This window comes from Trachypithecus francoisi, unplaced genomic scaffold, assembly GCF_009764315.1.
Source record: "Trachypithecus francoisi isolate TF-2019V2 unplaced genomic scaffold, Tfra_2.0 Lachesis_group11, whole genome shotgun sequence".
Classification (NCBI taxonomy): Eukaryota; Metazoa; Chordata; class Mammalia; order Primates; family Cercopithecidae; genus Trachypithecus; species Trachypithecus francoisi.
Window position 1 is genome coordinate 77,697,179 of NW_022681456.1, and position 25,961 is coordinate 77,723,139.

Consider the following 25,961-nt stretch of genomic DNA (forward strand, 5'->3'; position numbering starts at 1 on the left):
GCACTCCAGCCTGGGCGACAGATGGAGACTCTATCTCAAAAAAAAAAAAAAAAAAATGAATTAAGTCAATAATTTCATTACATTAGCCACGTTTAAAAATAAAGTTTTGGCAAGGATGCTGGGAACCTGGTAGATTAGCAGGATGGTTTGGGAAGGCAAATTGGCAGAATCTTATTTAAGTGAACATATTTTAAGCCAATATGTTTAGGAATATGTATTAAAGGAGTACTAGGATCAGGCATGGTGGCTCATGCCTGTAATCCCAGCACTTTGGGAGGCCAAGGCAGGCAGATCACCAAGTCAGGAGTTCAAGACCAGTCTAGGCAACATGGTGAAACCCCGTCTCTCCTAAAAATACAAAATATTAGCCTGGTGTGGTGGTGTGCGCCTGTAATCCCAGCTACTCAGGAGGCTGAGGCAGGAGAATTGCTTGAACCTGGGAGGCGGAGGTTGCAGTGAGCCTAGATCATGCCACTGCACTCCAGCCTTGGTGACAGAGTGAGACTCTGTCTCAAAAAAAGAAAAAAAAAAAAAGAAAAAGAAATGTCAGAGTAGGCCGGGGGTGGTGGCTCACGTCTGTAATCCCAACACTTTGGGAGTTCGAGGTGGGCGGATCACCTGAGTTCAGGACTTCGAGACCAACCTGGCCAACATGGTGAAACCCTGTCTCTAGTAAAAATACAAAAAAATTAGCCAGATGTGGTGGTGCACACCTGAGGTCCCAGCTACTTGGGAGGCTGAGGTAGGAGAATCACTTGAACCTGGGAGACAGAGGTTGCAGTGAGCTGAGATAGCACCATTGCACTCCAACCTGGGCAACAGGATTGATACTCCATCTCAAAAAAAAAAAAAAAAGTAATGTGTTTGATCGTTAATAAAACTCTCATTTTGCCAAGACCCAAATTGGTGATACAAAACCAAAGTTCTCAAATCAGATTAAGTCTTGCTAGAAAGGGGGTAGAGGGAGGAAGTCATGGAGCTTCTTCACTTTTATTATTTATTTATTTATTTATTTTTTTGAGACGGAGTCTCGCTCTGTCGCCCAGGCTGGAGTGCAGTGGCCAGATTTCAGCTCACTGCAAGCTCCGCCTCCCGGGTTCACGCCATTCTCCTGCCTCAGCCTCCCCAGTAGCTGGGACTACAGGCGCCCGCCACCTCGCCCGGCTAGTTTTTTTGTATTTTTTAGTAGAGACGGGGTTTCACCGTGTTAGCCAGGATGGTCTCGATCTCCTGACCTCGTGATCCGCCCGTCTCAGCCTCCCAAAGTGCTGGGATTACAGGCTTGAGCCACCGCGCCCGGCCTATTTATTTATTTTTGAGACAGAGTCTCGCTCTGTCGCCCAGGCTGGAGTGCAGTGGTGGGAGCTCGGCTCACTGTAAGCTCTGCCTCCTGGGTTCACACCATTCTCCTGCCTCAGCCTCCAGAGTAGCTGGGACTACAGGCGCCCACCACCACGCCCGGCTAATTTTGTGTTTTTAGTAGAGACGGGGTTTCACCTTGTTAGCCAGGATGGTCTCGATCTCCTGACCTCGTGATCCGCCCGCCTCGGCCTCCCCAAAGTGCTGGAATTACAGGCATGAGCCACTGTGCCCAGCCGCTTCTTCACTTTTATATAAAATTATCTCCTTTTTTTTGAGATGGGGTCTCACTATGTTGCCCAGGCTGGAGTGCAGTGGCACAGATATCAGCTCACTGCAACCTCTATCTCTTAGGCTCAAGCAATTCTCCCACCTCAGCCTCCTGAATAGCCTCCTGCAATGGTCCAATCTTAGATAACTACAACCTCCACCTTCTGGGCTCAAGCTGTCCTCCCATCGCAGCCTCCCCAGTAGCTGGGAAAACAGGCACACACCACCATACCTGGCTAATTTTTGTATTTTTGTAGAAACAGGGTTTCACCATGTTGCCCAGTCTGGTCTCCAACTCCTGGACTCACTCAATCCCCCCATCTCAGCCTTCCAAAGTGCTGGGATTACAGGTGCGAGCCACCATGCCCAGCCTATAAAATTATCCTTGTTGAGGTCAGAAACAGATGAGGCCATAGATATGATGTAACAGGCTCACAAATGACAAAAGGAATCTTTATTTTGATTTTTCATCTCTGCTTTTTTTTTTTAAGCAACCTACGTTGTCTAGGTTTTTAAAAAAATCCTAAACATTTGCCCTATATTACTTTTTCAAGGGCATTATACGAAACAGACTCTGCTCACAAAATGTATGAGAGGAACAAATTATTGAATGGATTGGATAGGATCCAATTGACATTAGCCAATAGTAAACAAAAATAATAATATCATGTATATATAGGGCTAATTTTGTGCCAGGCATTGTTCTCAATTCTTCTTTCTTATATTAGTCTACTTAATTCTCAAAACAATCCTAGGATATTATCCCCATTGTTAGTAGTAGTATCCCTTTTATGGATGAGGAAACTGATGTAAAGAGATTAAATAACTTGCCCAATGATAGCTAGTGAGTGGAAAACACAAGATTCCCAACCTGGCTCCAGTGACAATATTCTGTTTTTTTTTTTTTTTTTTTTGAGACGGAGTTACACTCTTGTTGCCCAGGCTGGAGTGCAATGGCGCAATCTTAGCTCACCACAACCTCTGCCTTCTGGGTTCAAGTGATTGTTTTGTCTCAGCCTCCCAAGTAGCTGGGATTACAGGCATGTGCCGCCATGCCTGGCTAATTTTGTATTTTTAGTAGAGACAGGGTTTCTCTGTGTGGGTCAGGCTGGTCTCGAACTCCTGACCTCAGGTGATCTGCCCACCTTGGCCTCCCAAAGTGCTGGGATTACAGGTGTGAGCCACTGCGCCCAGACTAATTTTTTGTTTTACTAGAGACCAGGTTTCATCATGTTGGCCAGGCTGGTCTCAGGTGATCTATCCGCCTTGGCCTCTCAAAGTGCAGGGATTACAGGTGTAAGCCACCACACCCGGCCAAAATCCTATGTTTTAGATGCAGTCCATTGAAATTACTTTTGATCCCACTCCACCATGGAATGATTTCCTAGTTGCCAAACCCAAACCCAAAGGATTTTTTTCAGCCCTATTTTTTTTTCTTTTTCTTTTTTTGTAGAGACAGGGTCTCACTATGTCAGCCAGCATGGAGTACAGTGGCTCAATCTTAGCTCTCTGCAACCTCCACCTCCTGGGCTCAAGCCATCTTCCCACCTGAGCCTTCCCAGTAACTGAGTCTACTGGCACATGCCACATCTGGCTAATTTTTATTTTTTTATTTTTTTACATATTTTTTAGAGATGAGGTTTCACCACGTTGCCCAGGTTGGTATCGAACTCCTGGGCTCAAGTGATACACTCACCTCGGCTTCCCAAAGTGCCGCCGTGCCCAGCCCAGCCCTTTTTACTTATTTTATTTATTTATTTATTATTATTATTATTATTATTATTATTTTTTTTTTTTTTGAGACGGAGTCTCGCGCTGTCACCCAGGCTGGAGTGCTGTGGCCGGATCTCAGCTCACTGCAAGCTCCGCCTCCCGGGTTCACGCCATTCTCCTGCCTCAGCCTCCCGAGTAGCTGGGACTACAGGCGCCGCCACCTCGCCCGGCTAGTTTTTTGTAGTTTTTAGTAGAGACGGGGTTTCACCGTGTTAGTCAGGATGGTCTCGATCTCCTGACCTCGTGATCCGCCCGTCTCGGCCTCCCAAAGTGCTAGGATTACAGGCTTGAGCCACCGCGCCCGGCCTTATTTATTTATTATTTTTGAGACGGAGTCTTGCTCTATCACCAGACTGGAGTGCAGTGGCGCGATCTTGGCTCACTGCAACCTCCGCCTCCCAGGTTCAAGCCATTCTCCTGCCTCAGCTTCCCCAGTAGCTGGGACTGCAGGTGCCCGCCACCACGCCCTGCTAATTTTTGTATTTTTAGTAGAGCCGGGGTTACACCACGTTGGCCAGGATGGTCTCGATTTCTTGACCTCATGATCCGCCCGCCTCGGCCTCCCAGAGTGCTGGGATTACAGGTGCGAGCCACCGCACCCGGCCTATTTTATTTTATACATTTATTTTATGTTTTGAGACAGAGTCTCACTCTGTCGCCCAAGCTGGAGTGCAGTGGTGCGATCTCGGCTCACTGCAACCTCCGCCTCCCGGGTTCAAAAGATTCTCCTGCTTCAGCCTCCTGAGTAGCTGGGAGCACAGGCGCCTGCCATCACGCCTGGTTAATTTTTTTTTTTTTTTTTGAGACGGAGTCTCGCTCTGCCGCCCAGGCTGCAGTCCAACTGCGCGATCTTGGCTCACTGCAAGCTCCGCCTCCCGGGTTCATGCCATTCTCCTGCCTCAGCTTCCTGAGTAGCTGGAACTACAGGCGCCCGCCACCACGCCGGGCTAATTTTTTGTATTTTTAGTAGAGACGGGGTTTCACCATGTTAGCCAGGATGGTCTCGATCTCCTGACCTCGTGATCCGCCCGCCTTGGCTTCCCAAAGTGCTGGGATTACAAAATTGAGCCACCGCGCCCGGCTAATTTTTGTATTTTTAGTAGAGACGGGGTTTCACCATGTTGGCCAGGCTGGTCTCGAGCTCCTGACTTCAGGTGATCCAGCTGCTTCGGCCTCCCAAAGTGCTGGGACTACAGACGTGAGCCACCGCTCCTGGACTACAGTAAGAATTTCTAGGCCGGTAGCGGTGGCTCACGCTTGTAATCCCAGCACTTTGGGAGGCCGAGGTGGGCGGATCAGGAGGTCAGGAAGTCGAGACCATCCTGGCTAACATAGTGAAACCCCGTATCTACTAAAAAAAAAATACAAAAAATCAGCCGGGCGTGGTGGCAGGCGCCCGTAGTCCCAGCTACTTGGGAGGCTGAGGCAGGAGAATGGGGTGAACCCGGGAGGCGGAGCTTGCAGTGAGCCGAGATCGCGCCACTGCATTCTCGCCTGGGCGACTGAGCGAGACTCCGTCTCAAAAAAAAGAAAAAAAAATTTTTTTTTCTATTCACATTTCATAGCTGAGGTCTCTCAGCTTCCTTCAAGGTAGACAATTCTGTATCTCTAGGTGACCCAAATTTATCCCCTCCTCTTTCGTGCACCCAGTTTATACTTAACCAGGAACCATCACATTATTGCATTGTTTGTTCACCTGGACCTTGAAAGGAAGGTCCTGAGTCTTATTTATCTTATTGAGTCTCCTCAATACCCAGCTAAAGTACTGGTTACATTAGTTTCCTTCATTTTAATAGGTTTAAATGATAAAGATCCTGTCTAGGTTGCTAATCTGCGCAATCTCCTGGAAGCTTCCAATTTCACTACTTCGAGAGAGAAACCGTATTTTAGCTCTAAAGAGGGCTCCTGACTTCGCCACGCTCACCTTCAGTGGTGCTTCACGGCGCTACCACTTCCCTGAACCCCACCCCTGTGGTTGTCACCTAGATCAAGGACCTATCTAAGGAGAAAACCCAAGGACAGGCAAAGACAGCCCACGCACTTTCAACAGGAACTCGGCCCCTTTCTTAAACGTAGTTCCTCCGATTACCCTCTCCAATTGACGTCGCTATAATCCAATTAGGTTTGGAGGCTCAGAGTGTCGCCCTCTAACCTCACACTGTCCAATAAAAAAAGGAGTTTCAGATTAGCACCAGTTTTGACCAATGGATGAGAAGATAAGCGTGTATTACCCTGTAGAAGCAGCACTGAGAATGATGAGCAGCCAATTTACCCAATGGACCTGCCTACAGCAGCGTATGCCTCGCCCCAACTGCAGGAGAACAGGCGGCCGGGGTTGCTGCAGCAATCAGTCTCCACCCGGACTCCGCCATGTTGGGTCTTGTGGGTCGTGTGGCCTCTGCTTCGGCCTCCGGGGCCTTGCGGGGACTCACTCCTTCAGCGTCGCTACCCTCAGCTCAGCTCTTACTGCGGGCCGCTCCGACGGCGGTCCATCCTGGTAAGTGCTTTTCTCTAGGAGCTAAAGTTCCTTTTTGCCGCCCCATGACCTTGAGCCGGGGAACGATGGTAGCTCGGGCCTAAGGGATCCGTGGTGCTAAAAGTATGCCTGGAGCCGCATTTTGCTCTCTAATGGCAGGAGAACAAAAATGGGACACCCATAGAAGGTTTCTTTGACCCAGCTCTGTCCCGTTCTGTATAAAGTTCTTTGTGTGACGGAGAAGGTGCGGGCAGGTGCGTTGGCCTTCCCGTTGAATAGGGGTACTGAACTCTCGAAAAATGGGTTATTGTGCATGCGGATGGGAAGGCTGTGCAGGCGCTTTATCGATCGCTGCGCGGCCTTCCCTCTTGGACACGCCTTCCGTACAAGCGGAAAGAGGCCTGACTTCGGCTGAGTTTTCCTCTTATTGTGTAAGTCTTGGCTTCCGATAACCTTTTACTGTACTGACCCCAGCTCCTTCCAATATCTTTTGTCTGTTAGTCAGGGACTATGCGGCGCAAACATCTCCTTCGCCAAAAGCAGGCGCCGCCACCGGGCGCATCGTGGCGGTCATTGGCGCAGTGGTGGACGTCCAGTTTGATGAGGGACTACCACCAATTCTAAATGCCCTGGAAGTGCAAGGCAGGGAGACCAGACTGGTTTTGGAGGTGGCCCAGCATTTGGGTAAGTAGAATTTGTTAGGGATAGTAAAGACCTTGTGTAGCCCAAGTATCCCAAAAACCAAGCTGTCTCCTTCTGTGATGATTTTATCAAAATGACTTTCGTTCTTCTGAGTTTGCTGAAGCCGCATTTAGGTACTGAGAAGGAGTCTTGGTCGACTTAGGTCTTGATACCAGTTTTACTTATGTATAACCCTGCAATGCCTGTATCTAACAGGTGAGAGCACAGTAAGGACTATTGCTATGGATGGTACGGAAGGCTTGGTTAGAGGCCAGAAAGTACTGGATTCTGGTGCACCAATCAAAATTCCTGTTGGTCCTGAGACTTTGGGCAGAATCATGAATGTTATTGGAGAACCTATTGATGAAAGAGGTCCCATCAAAACCAAACAGTAAGTTGCTCTTAATGCATCTGTGCACAAAGAAACTTGTTATTTGCAGTTTTACACATAAAGGTGACACCTTCTCATAAAGCAGAATTTGTCTTCTGATACCTTCGATTATTAAAATCACACAGTGCACTTTCACCTGAAGAAATTAGGATGCAGAATTTCTCATTGACAAAAACCTACTACTTGAGGTTTTTTTTTTTTTTCTTGAGAAGGAGTTTTGCTCTCGACTCACTGCAACCTCCACCTCCTGGGTTCAAGCGATTCTCCTGCCTCAGCCTCCTGAATAGCTGGGATTACAGGTGCATGCCACCATGCCAGGCTAATTTTTGTATTTTTAGTACAGACGGGGTTTCACCATGTTGGCCAGGCTGATCTCGAACTCCTGATTTCAGGTGATCCACCCACCTCGGCCCCCCAAAGTGCTGGGATAACCGACTTGACCCACTGCGTCCGGCTAGTTGAGTATTTTTAACACTTGGTCTTACTGCTTAGGTTTAGGAGTCTCCAAAACTTGTAGGTTTTTGTATTTGCTATTGCTATGTGAGGGAATGCTGTTAAGGCTCAGTAAAATGAAAAATTTATGACAGTTAAAGTAAGGGAACGGGATTATTGTTTCCTAAGATAATGATTTTCTTTATTGCAGAAAGTTGGGTTAGATCCTGGATGATAGTTGATCTAATTTATACAACAAAGGGGAGATAAGACTGTAGTTCCTTAAGTAAAGGGATAGATTTGAGAGTTGATAGGGAAGGATATATAAGATTATCATTTGCTTTCAACAAGGTGAATACATACCAATCCTCTCTTCTACTTTTACAGATTTGCTGCCATTCATGCTGAGGCTCCAGAGTTCATGGAAATGAGTGTTGAGCAGGAAATTCTGGTGACTGGTATCAAGGTTGTGGATCTGCTAGCTCCCTATGCCAAGGGTGGCAAAATTGGTATGTTATTAAGGGGTACATATTTTCCAAACCTAATATGGGAGGAAAAACTCATACACTATTACAAATGGATATTGACATCTATTCCTCACTGATGAGTACATTCTTTCATTCTTCTGAGTTTGCTGAAGCCATATGCAATTTCTGAGAAGGAATAGGATGGAAGGAAGCAATTCCTTTTTTGGAAGTTTGCTTATTTAGGAAAGCAGAACTCTTAAGTATTCTTTCTTTTCAACCTCTTATAGGGCTTTTTGGTGGCGCCGGAGTTGGCAAGACTGTACTGATCATGGAGTTAATCAACAATGTCGCCAAAGCCCATGGTGGTTACTCTGTGTTTGCTGGTGTTGGTGAGAGGACCCGTGAAGGCAATGATTTATACCATGAAATGATTGAATCTGGTGTTATCAACTTAAAAGATGCCACCTCTAAGGTCAGCATTGAGCTGAGTGACGTCCACGTGGTAGTTATGCCAGGAAACTATTGCCAACTGAAGCCATGTTCTATATTTTCTATTTAATGTTTTTTTTCCTTTTTAAAATAATTTTAATATTTTCATTTTAGTGTGCCAGGACCTACAAAGGAAACCTGTTAGTGTTTTCCCCCCAACTTCCAATACACTAATGGACATTTTCTGTTCTCTTTGATACTGACATTAAATAACATTTCCAGGTTTTCTTTTTGGTAGACAGTCCCATCATTTGAAAGCTAATTTTGGGAGGGGTGGATTGGACATGGTACATATGTTTCAGCTAAGCCTATTTTGTACTTTTCACTTAATTTGAACAGGTTTTTATTTCCTTTCTACTATAGTTTTGCCTTAGTAATATAAGAAGCTGTCTTTTTTGTTTTGAACTGCATCTCTAATAGGGAAAAGAAACTTGCACACAAAAATGTTGACACCTTCTGAGAAAGGATCTGTGGTCCTTTCTCCGATTTAGGAACCTTCCGTATGTGGCGTCTTTACTCCTTTGTCAGGTTTTACGATTATGTATGATTACTGCAGGTAGCGCTGGTATATGGTCAAATGAATGAACCACCTGGTGCTCGTGCCCGGGTAGCTCTTACTGGACTGACTGTGGCCGAATACTTCAGAGACCAAGAAGGTCAAGATGTACTGCTATTTATTGATAATATCTTTCGCTTCACCCAGGCTGGTTCAGAGGTAAGAGGGAAGCTTGAGAGGACCTGGTTCATTTGGCCTTTCTTTGGAGCTATTCAGATGAGGCTAAGGATGTAGACACCTAAGACCTTTTTTTCTTTTAGGTGTCTGCATTATTGGGCAGAATCCCTTCTGCTGTGGGCTATCAGCCTACCCTCGCCACTGACATGGGTACTATGCAGGAAAGAATTACCACTACCAAGAAGGGATCTATCACCTCTGTACAGGTAAGAAAAATTACATAGATGAAGATGTGATTTGTAGAAAGGCGGGGTGCAGTGGTGCATCTCAGCTACTGAGGAGGCTGAGGCGGGAAGATTGCTTGAGCCCAAGAGATCAGCCTGGGGAACAAAGCGAGACCCTATCTAAAAAAAAAATGTATGTAGAGAGATGTATAAAACTTATTGGGCCAGGCGTGGTGGCTCACGCCTGTAATCCCAACATTTTGTGAGGCCGAGGTGGGCAGATCATGAGGTCAGGAGTTAGAGACCAGCCTGGCCAACATGGTGAAACCCTGTCTCTACTAAAGATACAAAAAATTAGCCGGGCATGGTGGCGGACGCCTGTAATCCCAGCTACTCAGAGGCTGAGGCAGGAGAATCGCTTGAACCCCGGAAGCAGAGGTTGCAGTGAGCCAAGATCACGCCATTGCATTCCAGCCTGGGCTACAAGGCGAGACTCCGTCTCAAATAAATAACTTAGTTATTTACATCTCAAAAAGGTCTGTTAACTGGGGTTCATGAGCTCCCTGGAATAATGTGTAAAAGTCTGTGTGTGTGCGTGTTAAAGACCCTAAAAGGTTAAGAACTACCCAAAATAATTGAAGGTAGGCCAGGCGGGGTGGCTCACGCCTGTAATCTTAGCACTTTGGGAGACCGAGGCAGGTGAATCATTTGAGGTTAGGAGTTCGAAACCAGCTTGGCCAACATAGTGAAACCCCGTCTCTGCTAAAACTACAAAAAATTAGCCAGGCGTAGTGGTGTGCGCTAGTAATCCCAGCTAGTCGGGGGGCTGAGGCAAGAGAATCGTTTGAATCCGGGAGGTTGCAATGAGCCAAGATGGGGGCACTGCACTCCAGCTTGGGCGACAGAGTAAGACTCTGTCTCAAAAAAAAAAAAAAAAAAAAAAACCATAAATGAAGGTATACATTTAAATGTAGATCACAAAGCAATGGTTTCTAGTCTAAGGGGAGTCCAGAGCTATATGGGAACTTAGCATTAAATATTTACTGTATTAGGGCCGGGTGCAGTGGCTCACGCCTATAATTCTAGCACTTTGGGAGGCCAAGGTAGGTGGATCATGAGGTCAGGAGATCGAGACCATCCTGACTAGCACAGTGAAACCCCATCTCTACTAAAAATACAAAAGATTAGCTGGGCATGGTGGCACTTGCCTGTAGTTCCAGCTACTCGAGAGGCTGAGGCAGGAGAATTGTTTGAACCTGGGAGGCGGAGGTTGCAGGAGGTTGTGGTGAGCTGAGGTTGCACTACTGCACTCCAGCCTGGGTGACAGAGCGATATTCCATCAAAAAAAAAGAAAAATTTACTGCATTAATGTAGTATACATTTTCAAATATATATAGATGGGATGTATAGTAAAATTACATAAATATTATGTATAGTAAAAATGTGGCTAAACTGTAGGAACTTTTTATAATTCAATTTAATGAACTATTGTGCAAGAAGTTTTTTGTTCTTGTTTTTAATTCTTTCTTTTTTTTTTTTGAGACGGAGTTTCACTCTCATTGCCCAGGCTGGAGTGCAGTGGGTGCGATCTTGGCTCACTGCAACCTCCACCTCCCGGATTCAAGTGATTCCTTTGTCTCAGCCTCCTGAGTAGCAGGGATCATAGGCACCCAACACCAGGCCCAGTTAATTTTTGTATTTTTAGTAGAGACGGGGTTTCACCATGTTAGTCAGGCTGATCTTGAACTCCTGACCTCAGGTGATCTGCCCGACTCAGCCTCCCAAAGTGTTGGGATTACAGGCGTGAGCCACTGCACCTGGCTTTTTGAGACAGTCTATCGCCTAGGCTAGAATGCAGATCACAGCACGATCTTGGCTCACTATAACTTCCACCTCCCAGGTTCAAGCGATTCACCTGCCTCAGCCTCCTGTGTAGTTGGGATTACAGGCATGCGCCACCACGCCTGGCTAATTTTTGTATTTTTTTTAAGTAGAGACGGGGTTTTACCATGTTGGTCAGGCTGGTCTCGAACTGACCTTGTGATCTGTCTGCCTTGGTCTCCCAACGTGCTGGTTTTACAGGTGTGAGCCACCATGCCCCACCCCCAGCCTCTTGTTTTTAATTCTAAAAGTGGGTATTATTAAAATAGAGTTAAAATACAAGATGAAGAACAAAAAGAATGATATTAAAAATTCTTCCATCATGGCTGAGAGACCTGATAATCTGTCAGCTTATTCAGCAGGTATTAGGGGTGGTAAGAAGGGTCTTTGGAGTGCTAAATGGAGTGAGATGATAAAGATACGTCAGAAAGGAGGATGGCTTAAGTAAAATTACTTTGGTTCGCTGGGCGTGGTGGCTTACATCTATAATCCCAGCACTTTGGGAGGCCAAGGAGGCTGGATCACGAGGTCAGGAGTTCAAGACTAGCCTGGCCAAGATGGTGAAACCCCATCTCTACTAAAAGTACAAAAAATTTAGCCTGATGTGGTGGCGGGCACCTGTAGTCCCAGCCACTCGGGAAGTTGAGGCAGAGGTTGCAGTGAGCCGAGATTGCGTCACTGCACTCCAGCCTAGGCGACAGAGCGAGACCCTGTCTCAAAAAAAAAGACACTTTTAAAACAAAAAAAAATTTACTTTGGTTCCTGCTGTACTTCATGGGATCTCATTTTAGGCTATCTATGTGCCTGCTGATGACTTGACTGACCCTGCTCCTGCTACTACGTTTGCCCATTTGGATGCTACCACTGTACTGTCACGTGCCATTGCTGAGCTGGGCATCTATCCAGCTGTGGATCCTCTAGACTCCACCTCTCGCATCATGGATCCCAACATTGTTGGCAGTGAGCATTACGATGTTGCCCGTGGGGTGCAAAAAATCCTGCAGGTGAGTATATTACTATGTGGGATCGCTGTCCGGAAAGTTAAAAAGAGGGATTGTGGGGACTGTATTAGGACTGGATCTTTCTTAGTGATTTGTGTGATTTGTTTTGGAGCAAGGAAAGTTGAGGCTAGCAATTGCTAGTGAGAGCTAATGAGGTCTCTTGAGTTTCCAGGTACTTAACACTGTGGCATGCAATATTTTTCTTTTTTTCTTTTTTTATTTGAGATGGAGTCTCTGTCACTGAAGCTGGAGTGCAGTGGCGCCATCTCGGCTCACTGCAACCTCCCTCCCGGGTTCAAGCGATTCTCCTGCCTCAGCCTCCTGAGTACCTGGGATTACAGGCGCGCGCCACCACACCCAGCTAATTTTTCTATTTTTAGTAGAGACGGTTTCACCAGTTGGTCAGGCTGGTCTTGAACTCTTGACCTTGTGATCTGCCCACCTCAGCCTCTCAAAGTACTGGGATTATAGGCATGAGCCACCGCGCCCGGTGGAATGCAGTATTTTTCTAACGGCACCAAACTAGGACTATGGAGAACAAGAAAGACACTAATCTTTCTTGGCTGAGGTTCCTCATCCCACCACCACCCTCTCTGCCCCCTAGCATGTAACTTTCCCTTTGTTAGCTTGTCCAAATTAAAGGAATGAGAGTACTTAACTCAGGCTTCTTTTTTCTCATAGGACTACAAATCCCTGCAGGATATCATTGCCATCCTGGGTATGGATGAACTTTCTGAGGAAGACAAGTTGACCGTGTCCCGTGCACGGAAAATACAGCGTTTTTTGTCTCAGCCATTCCAGGTTGCTGAGGTCTTCACAGGTCATATGGGGAAGCTGGTACCCCTGAAGGAGACCATCAAAGGATTCCAGCAGATTTTGGCAGGTGAGATTTTGAGTACAAAGCTGAACATAAGATCACAGAAAAGCCAAAATCTTGAATGTTTACTGTGCTGTGGTCCCATTCCAACAACCATCAAGCAATATATAATATACTATGCCTAATTATATTTTTAATTTAAAAAACAAACTTTCCCATTAATTTTGTTTGAAAATACGTGAGCGGACGCGGTGGCTCACACCTATAATCCCAGCACTTTGGGAGGCCAAGCCAGGCGGATCACAAGGTCGGGAGATTGAGACCATCCTGGCTAACGGTGAAACCCCGTATCTTCCAAAAATACAAAAAAATTAGCCGGGCGTGGAGGCGGGCACGTGTAGGGGAGGCTGAGGCAGGAGAATGGCGTGAACCCAGGAGGCAGAGCTTGCAGTGCGCCGAGATCGCGCCACTGTACTCCAGCCTGGGGGACAGAGGAAGACTTTGTCTCAAAAAGAAAATACTCTACATTTAATTTGAGTGTGGTTTGTTACTTGATTCTTTAGCTCCCTTTTATTTTATAGGTATTTTTTGAGACTGAGTCTCTGTCGCCCAGGTTGGAGTACATTGGTGCAATCATGACTGACTGCAACCTCCACCTCCCAGGTTCAGGTGATACTCCAGCCTCAACCATCCAAGTAGCTGGGATTACAGGCACATGCCACCATGCATAATTTTTGTATTTTTAGTAGCATGGGGTTTCACCATGTTGGCCATACTTGTCTCAAACTCCTGACCTTAGGTGATCCGCCTGCCTTGGTCTCCCAAAGTGCTGGCATTACAGGTGTGAGCCACCATGCCTGACCCATGTGTTCTTAATTCATACTGTATCATGTCTTGTGAATTTGATTTGTGAGGGAAATTTAAGCTTTCTAAGATGACATTAAGTCATCACATTCTAACTGATGGCCTCAAGTGGTAAGGAATGTTACACGATGCAGAAAATTGATATCCCTCCACTTCTTACTTTTTTTTTTTCCCGTCATACAGGTGAATATGACCATCTCCCAGAACAGGCCTTCTATATGGTGGGACCCATTGAAGAAGCTGTGGCAAAAGCTGATAAGCTGGCTGAAGAGCATGCGTCGTGAGGGGTCTTTGTCCTCTGTACTCTTCCTCTCCTTGCCCCTAACCCAAAAAGCTTCATTTATCTGTGTTGGCTGCACAAGAGACTTGATTGAAGATATATTCTGTCTGAACGGTATTTACGGTTTCCAATAAAATGTACACCCCTCAGAATTTGTCTGATTCTCTTGGTTCTGACAACATAGTCAACACTCAAGGGTTATGTATTTAGTTTTACTTTTAGAGACACGGTGTCTGGCTGTGTTGCCAAGACTGGTCTCCGACTCCTGGGCTCGAGATCTCCCACCTCAGTCTCCTGAGTAGCTGGGGCTACAGGTGTATGCAGTCTCACATCACCAGCACTATTTTCAACAATTAGATTTTTGGAGTGGCTATAAGAAGCAGGTTCAGCTTGAAGTGGGCCATGTATGTTTGAAATCGGTCCTTAAAACTAGCCATTCTCTTTTGTTGATGGGCAATCGTACCTCTCATGTGGGGTTTCCCTTGGGTAGTGTGATCTTAGTAGGGCCTCAGTTTGGGGCCTTTAGTTCAATACAAATTGATGTGTTTTTTGGCCTCTATTCCATGTGGCACATACCTACTTCTTGGTTAAAAATAGGCCTTTTTTGAAGGGCATATTGGGAAAAACTCGTTTTAGAAGTAACCGATTTCCAGGGGTTAATCTGAGTTTAATGAATTTTCAAGAAATAGTGATGAATACTGATCTTTGTTAAAATTGAATCGAAACGGTTCTCTACATCTTAGTTAGGCCTTCATGTCTTCAGAAAGTGTACTGAAATACTTCCTGACATTTTGGGCAAGCCTAAATAAAAGTTGCTTGTGATTCCTTGAGGCTATGCAGAGGCATATGAGGCCATGCAGAGGCATATGAGGCCTAGTTCACCCTCTGTGAAGATCCCTTATGAAAGCCCAGAAAAGAGAATCTCAAGGGAATAGCAATTTTCAGGGTTGCTGGCTTGGGCTTCTAAACTAATGAAGTTAGGTTATTTTCCTTTCATTTTAGCCTACTGAGAGGTGCAGGGGTAGAGGTATATTTCACCATTTCAATTTAAAAGAAGCTTGCAAGGTCGGATTGGGTTCCCCTTGTGTTCTTTTCCGGGACCAGACTCATCCTACTGCCCTCTCGCGGTAGCACTGGAGACTCAGCAAGAACTCTGATCCCATTTTCAAATCCATGAAGGCCATTTGCTGGGATGTGGCTCTCAGTTAAGGACTGTTTACAGACCAGCTGGGGCTTTTGTCCTGGGGAGGAGCCTGCATCTATAAGCTCCACCCGCTGAGGCCATCAAGTTCGGTAGAAGCTGGGCGGGGACAAGCTGAGCTCCCAATTCAGAGGCCCCTGGGGGCTGAAGGTTGGGGAGGGCTTTTTGGCGCGGCGCCAGGGGTGGAGTAAGGGCCTCTAAGCTTCCTTCCATCTGCCTATGACGTCCTTGGCAGCAGCCTCTCCCGCAGTCTCTCCTGTGTCATGATCTGGACAGAAGGTGGAGCCCCTGAGCTGCTTGTGCTGGTAGTTTGCTCCCAGAAAAGCTTGGATTTGGGGAAATGCTGAGTTATGGGGGTGGGGACACTTCCTCTAGGTCCTGACTCTGGAGTGGGTAAGAAGCTGGTAGAAAAAGACCTAGCGTACAGGTCAGCCCTTTCTGCTTTGTTTTCTCACGTCAACCGATACAGACCTGGGAACTGAAATCCTAAGTCTTTTGCATCCCGCCACCCCTTCCCCCAACACGTTCACGTCCTTCAGCGTTTATCGAGAACCTTCTCCCTCTCAGTAGCTGAAACTATTTATTTCCTTCCCCCTTTGCCCGCCTCTTCTACCACGCCACTGGAGTGTCAACACAGCTCTAACCTTCCTCCATATTTCTCCTGGTCTGCCCTGTCCTCGCCTCCTCCCTCTCTCCACCCAGAGAAGGCCCCGCCCTTCCCTCCTCCCTCCCCACCCAGTCTGTCACACAGGGACATCACCCTACAGCAGTTCAGGCTGTGTGGTTCGCAGGAAGCATACACTGGCTTTTTGATTGTTGCTAGTTCCCAGCTCACAGTTTGGGAGGATCCAACACCAGCCTTCACGTGAAGTGGGGGCCCAAGGACAGTGAGGAGCTGGGTGGTCCCAACCTCGAGCCCTGCCAGCCTGACATGGGTGAGTATGGGGACCAGCCCCGGGGAAGGCCTGAGGGATGCCTACTCCCTCCCTGGCTGACTCAGCAGGGGTGGGGCCTAACCTTTGCTCATTTTGGGGGTGAAGGAGAGGAAACAGGACTCTGGGGGACGGGGGGCACAGGGCTCAGCTGCCGACCACGGGATCCTGAGTATGGGCAAGCCCCAGCTCTAAGGAAGAGCCCCAGACACAGCTTAGGCCAGGGCTTTCCCAACCCCCTCCCCGCCGCCCCGTGAAGGATTGCCCCTGCTCCTCCCCATTTAAGCTGCTGAGATTCAGGGAAATTTTGACAGTACTCACTGCTAGCCCCCACAAAAGTAAAGCCCGCTTTGGGCAGGGCTGGAAGGTCTTTAAAGTGCCTCCCCTCCCTCTCATTTTTCTAAGGCCTTTTAAGTCTGCCTTCTCTCCTCCCCCACCTTGACCCACCTTCAGGTGGGGGCTGCACTGAGCAGCTGCTTCCTGTTGCCCCAGGGACTGAAGCAAGGTTGGTGGTGGTTGGGGGAAAACTGAACCAAAGTCGATTCTCGTGGTCCCACATCAGCCTCACTAGGGCTGCTATTGATGGCCCCCACACTACAGTTACTGAGGGCACTGAGTGGGAGGCAGGATTGAGGTTGAGAGGATAGGAGGTTTTTGCCCGCGTAGCTTCCTGATTCCAAATGCTCCACAGCTGTAGGGATGGGGCCCTGAGGAGCTGAAACACGGGGAACCTGTTCACCTAGTAGGGCGCTGCGCGTGACCCCCAGCAGTTTCGGCCTTGAGTTCCCTCTCCTGCACCCCTAGGCCTCCTAGGAGCCCATGTAGCTCTCGCTGCCTTCCCCGGCCACCTTTGTGAGGCGGTCTTTGCCGGTGCCCTGGGAGCGCGGGCAGAGCTCTCCCGAGTCCTTCCTTTCGGACCTACCACCATCCCCCACTTCACCGCAGAAGTTTGTCTCTTTCTGGGATCTGTTCTCTTCCTCCCATCTGGGATCCTTCCTGGTTCTGGCCCCTAGGAGACGCCACCCGCTTCCCTCTCCCCCAGTGGATCCTTCGCGACTGCTCTCCTGAGCGGTTGTCCTCACCTCGGTAGCTCCTGCCCCTTTAAGCACCACCTCCTCCCCTCCGCCGCCGCCAGCCCAGGGCTGGGGGAGGAGGCGCCGCCGCCGCCCGGCTCGGCCACCTGCGCCGCTGCCGCCGCCGCCGCCCGCGGCCCGGCCCTGCTCCAGGTGAGGCCCGGCACCCACCTCCAGCTCCGGAGTCCCCTGGCGGGCCGTTCCTGCGGTATCCTGCCCCGGGATCCCTGCTGCCCCGGGATTCGGGATCTGACTCTCCCCCTCAGGGAGCTGCCCTTCCTCTCTGCCCTGCACTATCTAGTAGCCCGTTTTCCCCCTGTCCTTTGCGACCGGAATCCGGAGGCTTCTCACGCCTCTCCGCCATCCTCTCCCGAGTACCCTTCCTATTCTGGGCCCAGGATCTCCCCCTCCCCCGCGCCTTCCTCGCCAGAAAAATCTCCCGCGGTCTGGGTTTCGCCTCCTCCCCTCTGGAACTAGCGCTTTCCCACGCCTTCCTAACCCCAAAGGGAGGGGGGATACCCACCCTAACTCCTCTCCTTCCCCGTAGTAAGGGGGGCGGGGGAGCAACGTCGACAACACTATCTGCCCCTGCTCCGCTCAGCCCTTTAAGTTCAGCTAAGCCTCATCTAAATCTTTTCTGTAGTCCTCACCCCACCCTACATCTCCTGGAGCTTGGGGTCCAACCTCAGCACCGCCTACTGAGCCCAGGTGGGAAGGGCTCTCCTCTTGGGCCTAGGGTTGGTCGGTGCAGCCTAGGAAGGCCCCTCCCCCAGCACCTGGGAGCTGGGGGCTAGGGCGCTGCCGGAATCTTGTGCTTCAGGGCCTCAGGGACGGTTGGGAGAGAGTGGGTGGGGAGCTGTGGCTAAATCTCTAAGGGAGTTGGGGCTATGAGGAAGGCAAGAGAAGTCCAGTCTTCTCTGTTCAGATGCAAAGGAAGCCCCCCGGCTCCCTAGGAAATAGGGGCTTTCTCTAACTTACAGGACCACCATAGAGAATCCCATTGGGAAGTTTGGAAACAAGATTGTGTGAATCTGAGGAGCCACCTGTCGACTTAAAGGGGAGAAGGGGGCCGGGGTGGGGTGGTGCTCGCCTGTAATCCCAGTACTTTGGGAGGCCTAAGGCGGGCAGATCACTTGAGGTCAGGAGTTCTAAACCAGCCTGGGCAACATGGCAAAACCCCGTCTCTACAAAATATACAAAAATTAGCTGGTCGTGGTGGCGTGTGCCTGTAATCCCAGCTACTCGGGAGGTTGAGGCACAAGAATCGCTTGAACCTGGCAGGTGTAGGTTGCAGCAAGCTGAAATCAGGACACTGCACTCCAGCCTGGGCGACAGAGCAAGACTGTCTCCAAAAAAAAAAAAAAAAAAAAAATGGGGAAAGAAGGGGAGGGGTATGGTCATTGTGATGCGTTAGGAGAATCTAGCCTTTCCAGAATGCAGAGAGGGTGAAGACTTTTGCTTTAACCTGTTGGAGGGGGGGTGTCCAGCTGGAATGGTTACTCGGCTGAGAGCCATCTCCCTGCTAGACAGACCCTGTTAACAGTATGATCCATTCAGCCAGTGAGGGGAAGGGAGGTCTTTAATAATTATCCCACCTCCATTAGAGAATTCCCCCTCCGCCCCCAGTCCAGCTGCGCCCCTAGCTATGCTCTGTCATTTCCCACTCCTCACCTCCAGAATTAGGGGACTGGGTGTCAGGATCTGCTTCAGACTCTTCTAAGTCATGTTTGGCGGGGGTGCTGAGGGGAGGAGAGGGTGTTCAGCAGTGGTGTTTGGGGTTGGATGCCAGGAGTATCTGGTGGGGGAGAGGGAAGGACGTAGAGGGATGCAAACGAATCCCCTTCTCTCTCTTCCTCCTCCCAGCCCCAGCCATCTGGCTCCAGAGTGGAGCCAGGCACAGTGGCAGCTGACCCCAGAGTCAGGGAGGTGCCGCAGGAACACAGGAGGGTGAGAAATGGGGAGCAGGTGCTAGTTTGTCCCTCCCCATTCTCTTCATTACTAGTCCAGTGGCCTGGCTTGAGGTTCAGCCTATTCCCTGGAGACCTTTCTTACAAGTTGCTGATAAAATGACCATTTGCCCCTTCCCCTTTCTAGTAGCTTCCTGAAAGGAAATGGGTGGGGAAAAGAGAGGTAGGTGGGTGATCAGCCACATCTGATGGGACTGAGGAATGTTTCAGGACATTTGGGGTTAGTCTGCCCTCTGTCCTCTGGATGGGGGGAGAAGCACAGCTGCAGAATGGGGTGCCTTAGAGCAGGAAGTAAACATCCAGCTGTTGGGCACACTGTCACCCCAACCTCATCCTTCCTCAGAGCAGGGAAGATCCTGATTAGATGAGATGAGGCGGGGTCTCATTCAGGGATGAAGATGATTGCAGTCTTTCTGCACCAGATGGGAAGAATGGATCCTACCTCGTTTTCTTTTCTAATCCCAGGTGGTCCTCTCCTATCTATAACACCCCTCTCCCAGCCGCTCCTGGCTGGAATAGTCCTAAAGGTTGCCCTGGAGACTAGGCCTGGGGCTCGGAAGGGGTGGGGGCAGTCAGTGGGGCACAGGAGTAACCGGCTCTTCCGGAGCAGAGTGGAGCCAGCGGTGGGTGTGTGTGGGTGTGGGGAGGGGCGTGGCTACACCCGTCTGATGGGCACAGGCTCCTCCCCTGCCTGCCCAGTCCCCGACTGGCCGGCCCCCTTTAAGACTGGGAGCGGGAGGTAGGAAGATCCTCCCTCATCTGCCCTGGAAAAGGGAAGGGAAGAAGAAGGGATACCAGCTTCCTTACCCTCACCTCCATCCCGCCGCCCTTGAGGCATCAGTTTTATGCCTTTCTTCCCCAGCCTTTTTTATTTGGGGATAGAGAGGCATTTCTTAGCAGAAGTTTGCCAGAGCCCTCCTTTCTCTAGAAGGAAGGAAACCTCTCCCCTGAGTGTGACCTCCACCTACTCAGGGATTTGAGGTCGGCAGGCTGTTGGAGGAGTATTTTTTTTTTCCCCAAGGTGACCTGTAAATCTGTTGTTTCGACAGGGAGGAGAGAAGGGTTTTGGTTTCCACCTGCCTATTCCCTCCACTGGTAATCTACTTATCTCGAGAGAGGAAGAGAAACCCCCTTAGCCTTCTCTGTGGCCCACACACTCTATGAGCCTTTGCTAAAGCTAGCTTCCTTCTTATCCTCTCTGAGCCATTTGTAGTGGGGGGTGAGGGATGGGGTGGAGTCTTTCCCCAAAACTCAGGAAGAGCCCACCCCTCTGTGGAGTAAGGAAATCCAATCTAGACTGATGGATCTCACCCCCCAACTCTGCCCATTTTTCAGATCTCTTTCCTCCTCAGACCCCCAGAGGAAAATGTATTTGTTGACACCCCCCCCAACTTGCCAGAGTTTCATCATCCCCACTCTGTCGCTTTTCCAGAATATTCAGCAGCCTGAGCTTTGCACAGTTTAGGCAATTGTTTCTAGAACTGCGTTGCACTGAATTGAATGGGAATTATCTTGAAGCCTGCAGAGTGTTGAGTTGCAAGGAAAGGAAACCAGGTTTCCTTTCTTGTCATATTTTATCCACTGTTTGACCTTGAAGAAGTCATTGAACCTCTTTGGGTCTTAATTTCTTCATCTGATGAAGGAGAGAAGGATGAACTAGAAATTCTCTAAGCTCTAATATCATATGACACTATTCTTCATCCTGGGGCTCTGCAATAGACATTTTAGGTGACAGCCAAACTCTAGTCCTCTGCTAGATTTTACTTTTCTGTTCTGAGTTTTCACACAGTTATGTAGCCCTGTCAGAAAAAAATTTACAGAATTATAGAATGGGTGGACATTTGTGACATCTTTTTGCTGATTAGTTTTCAGCTTATCCTTTACTTCTCTGACTGCATTTAGGCTACACTCAGGTCTTTGCTGTCTGGTTCCAGAGCCGAACCTTCTTTCCCCTACGCACAGGAATCTTTCCTTTCCAGTGACCAGGACCCTGCAGATGTCGCCAGCAAAGTGGTGATCCAGGCAGGACCAGGCCGCACTGAAGGGACAGAGGTGAGTGGGTGGCAGACTCTCTTGCCTCTCCCCATCCCTTTAGCGCCCTCAGTGAGTAACCTTTCTATTTCCACGTTTCCATTACCCTACCTGGGAAACAACTGCCCCCGAAATTCCCCTGATTCTCACCCCCTACCAGCCTGTTAGAGAAGTGGCACATGCCTTTGGGCCTAGACATTTGGTCTAGTCTTTTAGGTTAACCTTGGGACTGTGGCACGCCTTTCAGTTTGCCCTGTGTGAAGCAGGACTACTGCCGCCATGAGATGCGGGTGCAGAGGGAGCTGCCAGGTGGGCAAGGTGGCCAGGGTTGCAGGAGACACAGCGGCGCTAGGACCCAGGTCCGGGTCGGGAAGAGAGGCTGGCAGGCTTTAGGACCCTGTGGTGGAGGCCGCGTGGGGAGACTCTCTCTCCCGGCCGAGGCTTCTCCGCCCCCTCCGGCTGCGACTCACTCCTCCCCCGCCGGCCATGTTGGCTCCTTTCGGGCCCCGCGGTTGAGCCGCGTCCCCCTCCCCCCTCCCGGACCCCGGACCCCAGACCCCCTCCCCCAGCGGGCGTCTCCACCTCTTCTGGCGCCCGGAGCGCGGCCATGTGAACCGCCTGTTACCCGGGGAGAGACGAGCCCCGAGCCTGGCTGGACGCCGCTGCCTCAGGTTTGTGGGGTCTGTGGCCAGGGGCCTAAGGGGGAGGGAGCCCCACTTTCATCCGAGACTTCCCCGCGGGAACAGAGGCTTCACAGCCGGCTTGAGCCTCGCCGGGGCAGGAAGCCGACTGGAGCTTATTTCCTGCGAGGATCCAACCTGAGGCGAGGGTCTCCTTGCCCTGGGGTCTGGGAGGAGAACAGGGCTGGTGGGGCTGCTGAGGACCCCGGATGGGGCCGCGGGGGCAGGAGGAGCTGTAGGGGCTCCTGGCGACGACTGTGAGGAGGCGGAGAAGCCACCTGCCTGGTGGAGATGACTCCTATGGGGGACTTGGGGTGGAATCCCCGGGAGGGGCTCCACCTCCTCGGGTGGGGGTGGGGATTGCCTGAGCGCGAGTAGTGGGTGAAGGGGTTCCCTTGGCGGGTTAAACGCACTGTTTGCAGGGAGCTGGGCGTTTTGGCTGCGCTGAGTGGAAGGCGGAAGGGGTGTCCAGGGGTCTGAAAGTGTCTCCCTCGGGGAGCGCACCCATTCTCTTGAGCGTGGAGATCAGCAGAGGGCCTTCCTTGCTGAGGGTGGTGCTGCTCTTGGCTCGGGGCCCTCGCGTCCCGGGAGAATCCCCCATTCCGGGGATGGAGGTTGATAAGGCTTCCGCTGAGGCTTTTGAATTTGAGCTGGGCTGAGGGACAGAAGGGAAGAATAAATAGGAATTCCTTTTTCCAAGGAGATTCCCCACTGAGGGGATCCCCGCTTCCGTGGCAGAAAGGTGATATCGCATCATCCCTTTCTTTCTCGGTGTTCCCAGTTTTCAGGAGAAGGCAATGCCAATAGCAGTTATCCTTTGTATGGTTTATTGAAGTGAGAGATTTGTCTGCTTTGGGGGAAGACGGAGGGGCATAGCTTGCACCTCCATCTGTACACAAACAGCCCCTCCCCCAGCCTCCCGCAGGAAGTGGCCGGGAAATGGCAGCTGTGCGTTTGCTGCTGCGTGTCTTGTTTTGAAATGTCCATTTTAATCAGATTTGGTTTCATTTTCTGAAGCCTTCTGGGCAAGCTTGGATCTTGCCAACCATGTGGTCCGAGAGACCTTTCGTTGGACTTTTTTTTTTTTTTGTAAACTTGTCAATTGGAAGTAGTCAACTTCAGTTGACTCACGTATCCCAATCCCTCCTCCCTAACATCTCTGTCTTCCTGTCTGGTTTTGTTTTCCCTTGAGCTAGAGGTCATAGAGAAGCAAACTCAGTTACCTACCAGCGGGGTACACTCTATATAAGTGATGCAAATTCCCTTAGCATAGTGAGCTGTCAGGGAGACTAGGGATCTTTTGTGGCACGAGTAGCTTCTTGGGGTCCTACTTAGTATAGTTATTATGACAGTTTCTATATTGCAGAGCACCTGAGCTAGGGAGCTTGTGAAGAAGGATAGATTCTGAGAAGTGGAGGAAGAGGAAGCGGTGAGGAAGATTTAACTATTAGATGGATTTGTATGTTGGGCGTAGGGACTGATTCACAGACTGAGATTGGTGAACTCGGTCCTCAGTGGTGATTCTAGCCTAAGGGCAGCCCCTGTGGGAAGCCTGTTATTTGACTGAGGGTGCTGGAGATACTACCTTCTGCAGAACCAGCTAATTAGAATAGTACAGTTTGTTATCATATGACTTACTCTTTAATCCATAAAAGAACATCTCCCCTCTTATTCTTCTTGGAGATTGGTAAGCGTTTCCTCTGTTCCCTGCAAGGTCATGTGCCCAGATTTTTTTTTTCTTTCTTTTCAGTTGATAATCCCAGGATATTTCTCCTATAACATATAGTGATGGACTGTGTGCTATGTCCCCAGGCATTTTGTTGCACACTGGATTTGGTTAGGGGCAACAGTTGGCCACAGAATTTTATTTTTCTTTCTTTTCTTTTTTTTTTTTTGAGACGGAATTTTGCTCTTGTCGCCCAGGCTGGAGTGCAGTGGTATGATCTCGGCTTACTACAACCTCTGCCTCCGGGGTTCAAGCGAGTCGCCTGCCTCAGCCTCCTGAGTAGCTGGCATTACAGGACCCTGCCACCACATCTGGCTAATTTCTTTATTTTTAGTAGAGATGGGGTTTCATCATGTTGGCCAGGCTGGTCTTGAATTCCTGACCTCAGGTGATCTACCCACCTCGGCGTCCCAAACTGCAGGGATTACAAGTGTGAGCCACCACGCCTGTTCTCTTTTCTTTTCTTTTCTCTCTTTTTTTTTTGAGATAGGGTCTCACTCCGACGCCCAGGCTGGAGTGCAGTGGTGCCATCATGGCTCATTGCAGCCCCAACCTCTTCAGCTCAAGTGATCCTCCCACCTCAGCCTCCTGAGTAGCTGGGACCACAGACACGCACCACTACACCTGGCTAATTTTTTGTAATTTTTGTAGAGGTGGGGTTTTGCCACTTTGCACAGGCTGGTCTTGAACTCCTAGGCTCAAGTGACCTGTCCACTTTAGCCTCCCAAAGTACTGAGATTACAGGCATGAGCCACCATGCCCAGCCTATGACCACAGGATTTTAGATTTTGAAAGATAAAGTTGTTTTTTTTTTGAGATGGAGTCTTGCACTGTTGCCCAGGCTGGAGTACAGTGGCACCATCTCGACTCACTGCAACCTTCTTCTCCCAGGTTCAAGTGATCCTCCTGCCTCAGCCTCCAGTAGCTGGAATTACAGGCACGCACCACCGTGCCTGGCTAATTTTTGTATTTTTAGTAGAGACGGGGTTTCGCCATGTTGGTCAGGCTGGTCTCGAACTCGAACTCAGCCTCCCAAAATGCTGGGGTTACAGGCGTGAGCCACCACGCCCAGCCTTGAAAGATAAAAGTTTTAAGATTATTTGGACTATTCTGAAAACTATCTAAGCCTGTCATTTAAATCATCCTTTCACTATTTATTTTCCAGGCAAAAACCTCCCACCTAGATGAAGATCCCTAGATTAAAGATCCAGTATGGGAGCAGATAGACACTTATGATTGTGTGAAAGTGGCATCATCACTAGTAAGATAGCATCATTGCTCTTCTCACTGGGGCTGTTGGGGTTTTTGATATTCTGGAAACAGTAAAAACAAGTCCATCTGTCAGCATCCTTTTTCTTGCCCCTGATTAGTTCCTTTAAGTTGCTGTCCGATGGGGTTGATTTTAAGTTCCCCTTTCTTCAGCCTTTGGTTACTTACCTGAATTGGCACTTGGCAGAACAGCAAGTTGATTTTCCCTGTTTGGGGGTTAAAAGAGTAAAGAAAAGAGAAAGAACTACTCTTGAGTCTTTGGACTTTTAAAAGAAAAGCTGATTTTAAGAAAATAGTGATTTTGGCCGGGCGCGGTGGCTCAAGCCTGTAATCCCAGCACTTTGGGAGGCCGAGACGGGCGGATCACGAGGTCAGGAGATCGAGACCATCCTGGTTAACATGGTGAAACCCCGTCTCTACTAAAAAATACAAAAAAACAAGCCGGGCGCAGTGACGGGCGCCTGTAGTCCCAGCAACTCGGGAGGCTGAGGCAGGAGAATGGCTTAAACCCAGGAGGCGGAGCTTGCAGTGAGCTGAGATCCGGCCACAGCACTCCAGCCTGGGCGGCAGAGCGAGACTCCGTCTCAAAAAAAAAAAAAAAAAAAAAAGAAAATAGTGATTTCATTTGATACATGATTGAACTGGGAGCTGAAAGAAGCAAACCTTTCATGGCCTTCTTATAAAATGGGTGCGTTTTTTTGTCGAGAGAAATACGTTTCTTAATATTTTAAGCTTCTTGATGAAAGAAAAAATCTGAGATGTAAAGAGAGCTATATGGGCTGACCCCAGAGCCAGTCTAGAATGAAAAGTTCATCTTGTAGTCTTGTGGCTCTGGAATCAAGTATTACTAGGAGAGTAGCAAAGCTTGTTAAGGTTACTGACAGAGTCTTCCTGCTGTTGACCTTTCTTGTCACCACTGAAGAGGTCAAGCACCAAACTGCTATTTTTATTGTTAAAACAGTATAGAAGTTAGTAATTGATAGTGATGTTTGACCTTGTGTGAG

The 25,961-nt window shown here is 49.1% G+C and overlaps 2 protein-coding genes and 2 non-coding genes across 13 annotated transcripts in view; all 4 read left to right on the forward strand.

Annotated features, from left to right (window-relative positions):
• Window positions 1-5,661: 5,661 nt before the first annotated feature.
• ATP5F1B (ATP synthase F1 subunit beta) lies at window positions 5,662-14,230 on the forward strand. Its single transcript, XM_033221644.1, has 10 exons — window positions 5,662-5,899; window positions 6,380-6,562; window positions 6,776-6,950; window positions 7,770-7,891; window positions 8,137-8,321; window positions 8,895-9,053; window positions 9,155-9,277; window positions 11,908-12,120; window positions 12,799-13,000; window positions 13,982-14,230. Exons 1-10 carry the CDS (start codon window positions 5,773-5,775, stop codon window positions 14,080-14,082), a joined length of 1,590 nt encoding a protein of 529 aa, XP_033077535.1. The 5' UTR covers window positions 5,662-5,772; the 3' UTR covers window positions 14,083-14,230.
• Window positions 6,631-6,705, forward strand: LOC117091223. Its single transcript, XR_004440330.1, has one exon. It is a non-coding gene; the product is annotated as a small nucleolar RNA SNORD59 (small nucleolar RNA).
• On the forward strand, window positions 7,978-8,044 carry LOC117091224. Its single transcript, XR_004440331.1, has one exon. It is a non-coding gene; the product is annotated as a small nucleolar RNA SNORD59 (small nucleolar RNA).
• A 1,359-nt stretch (window positions 14,231-15,589) lies between the features above and the next one.
• BAZ2A (bromodomain adjacent to zinc finger domain 2A) overlaps window positions 15,590-25,961 on the forward strand; it is a 41,897-nt gene continuing 31,525 nt past the window's right edge. For 2 of the 10 annotated variants that reach the window (XM_033221645.1, XM_033221646.1), the window contains exon 1: window positions 16,106-16,214. In XM_033221645.1, coding sequence (XP_033077536.1) covers window positions 16,211-16,214 — 4 coding nt within the window. In that variant the 5' untranslated portion in view covers window positions 16,106-16,210. Of the gene's footprint in view, window positions 15,673-16,008; window positions 16,215-21,213; window positions 21,304-21,569; window positions 21,954-24,853; window positions 24,950-25,961 lie in introns of those variants that run through there. The other 8 variants (XM_033221651.1, XM_033221650.1, XM_033221653.1 and 5 more) reach the window with 8 other exon arrangements.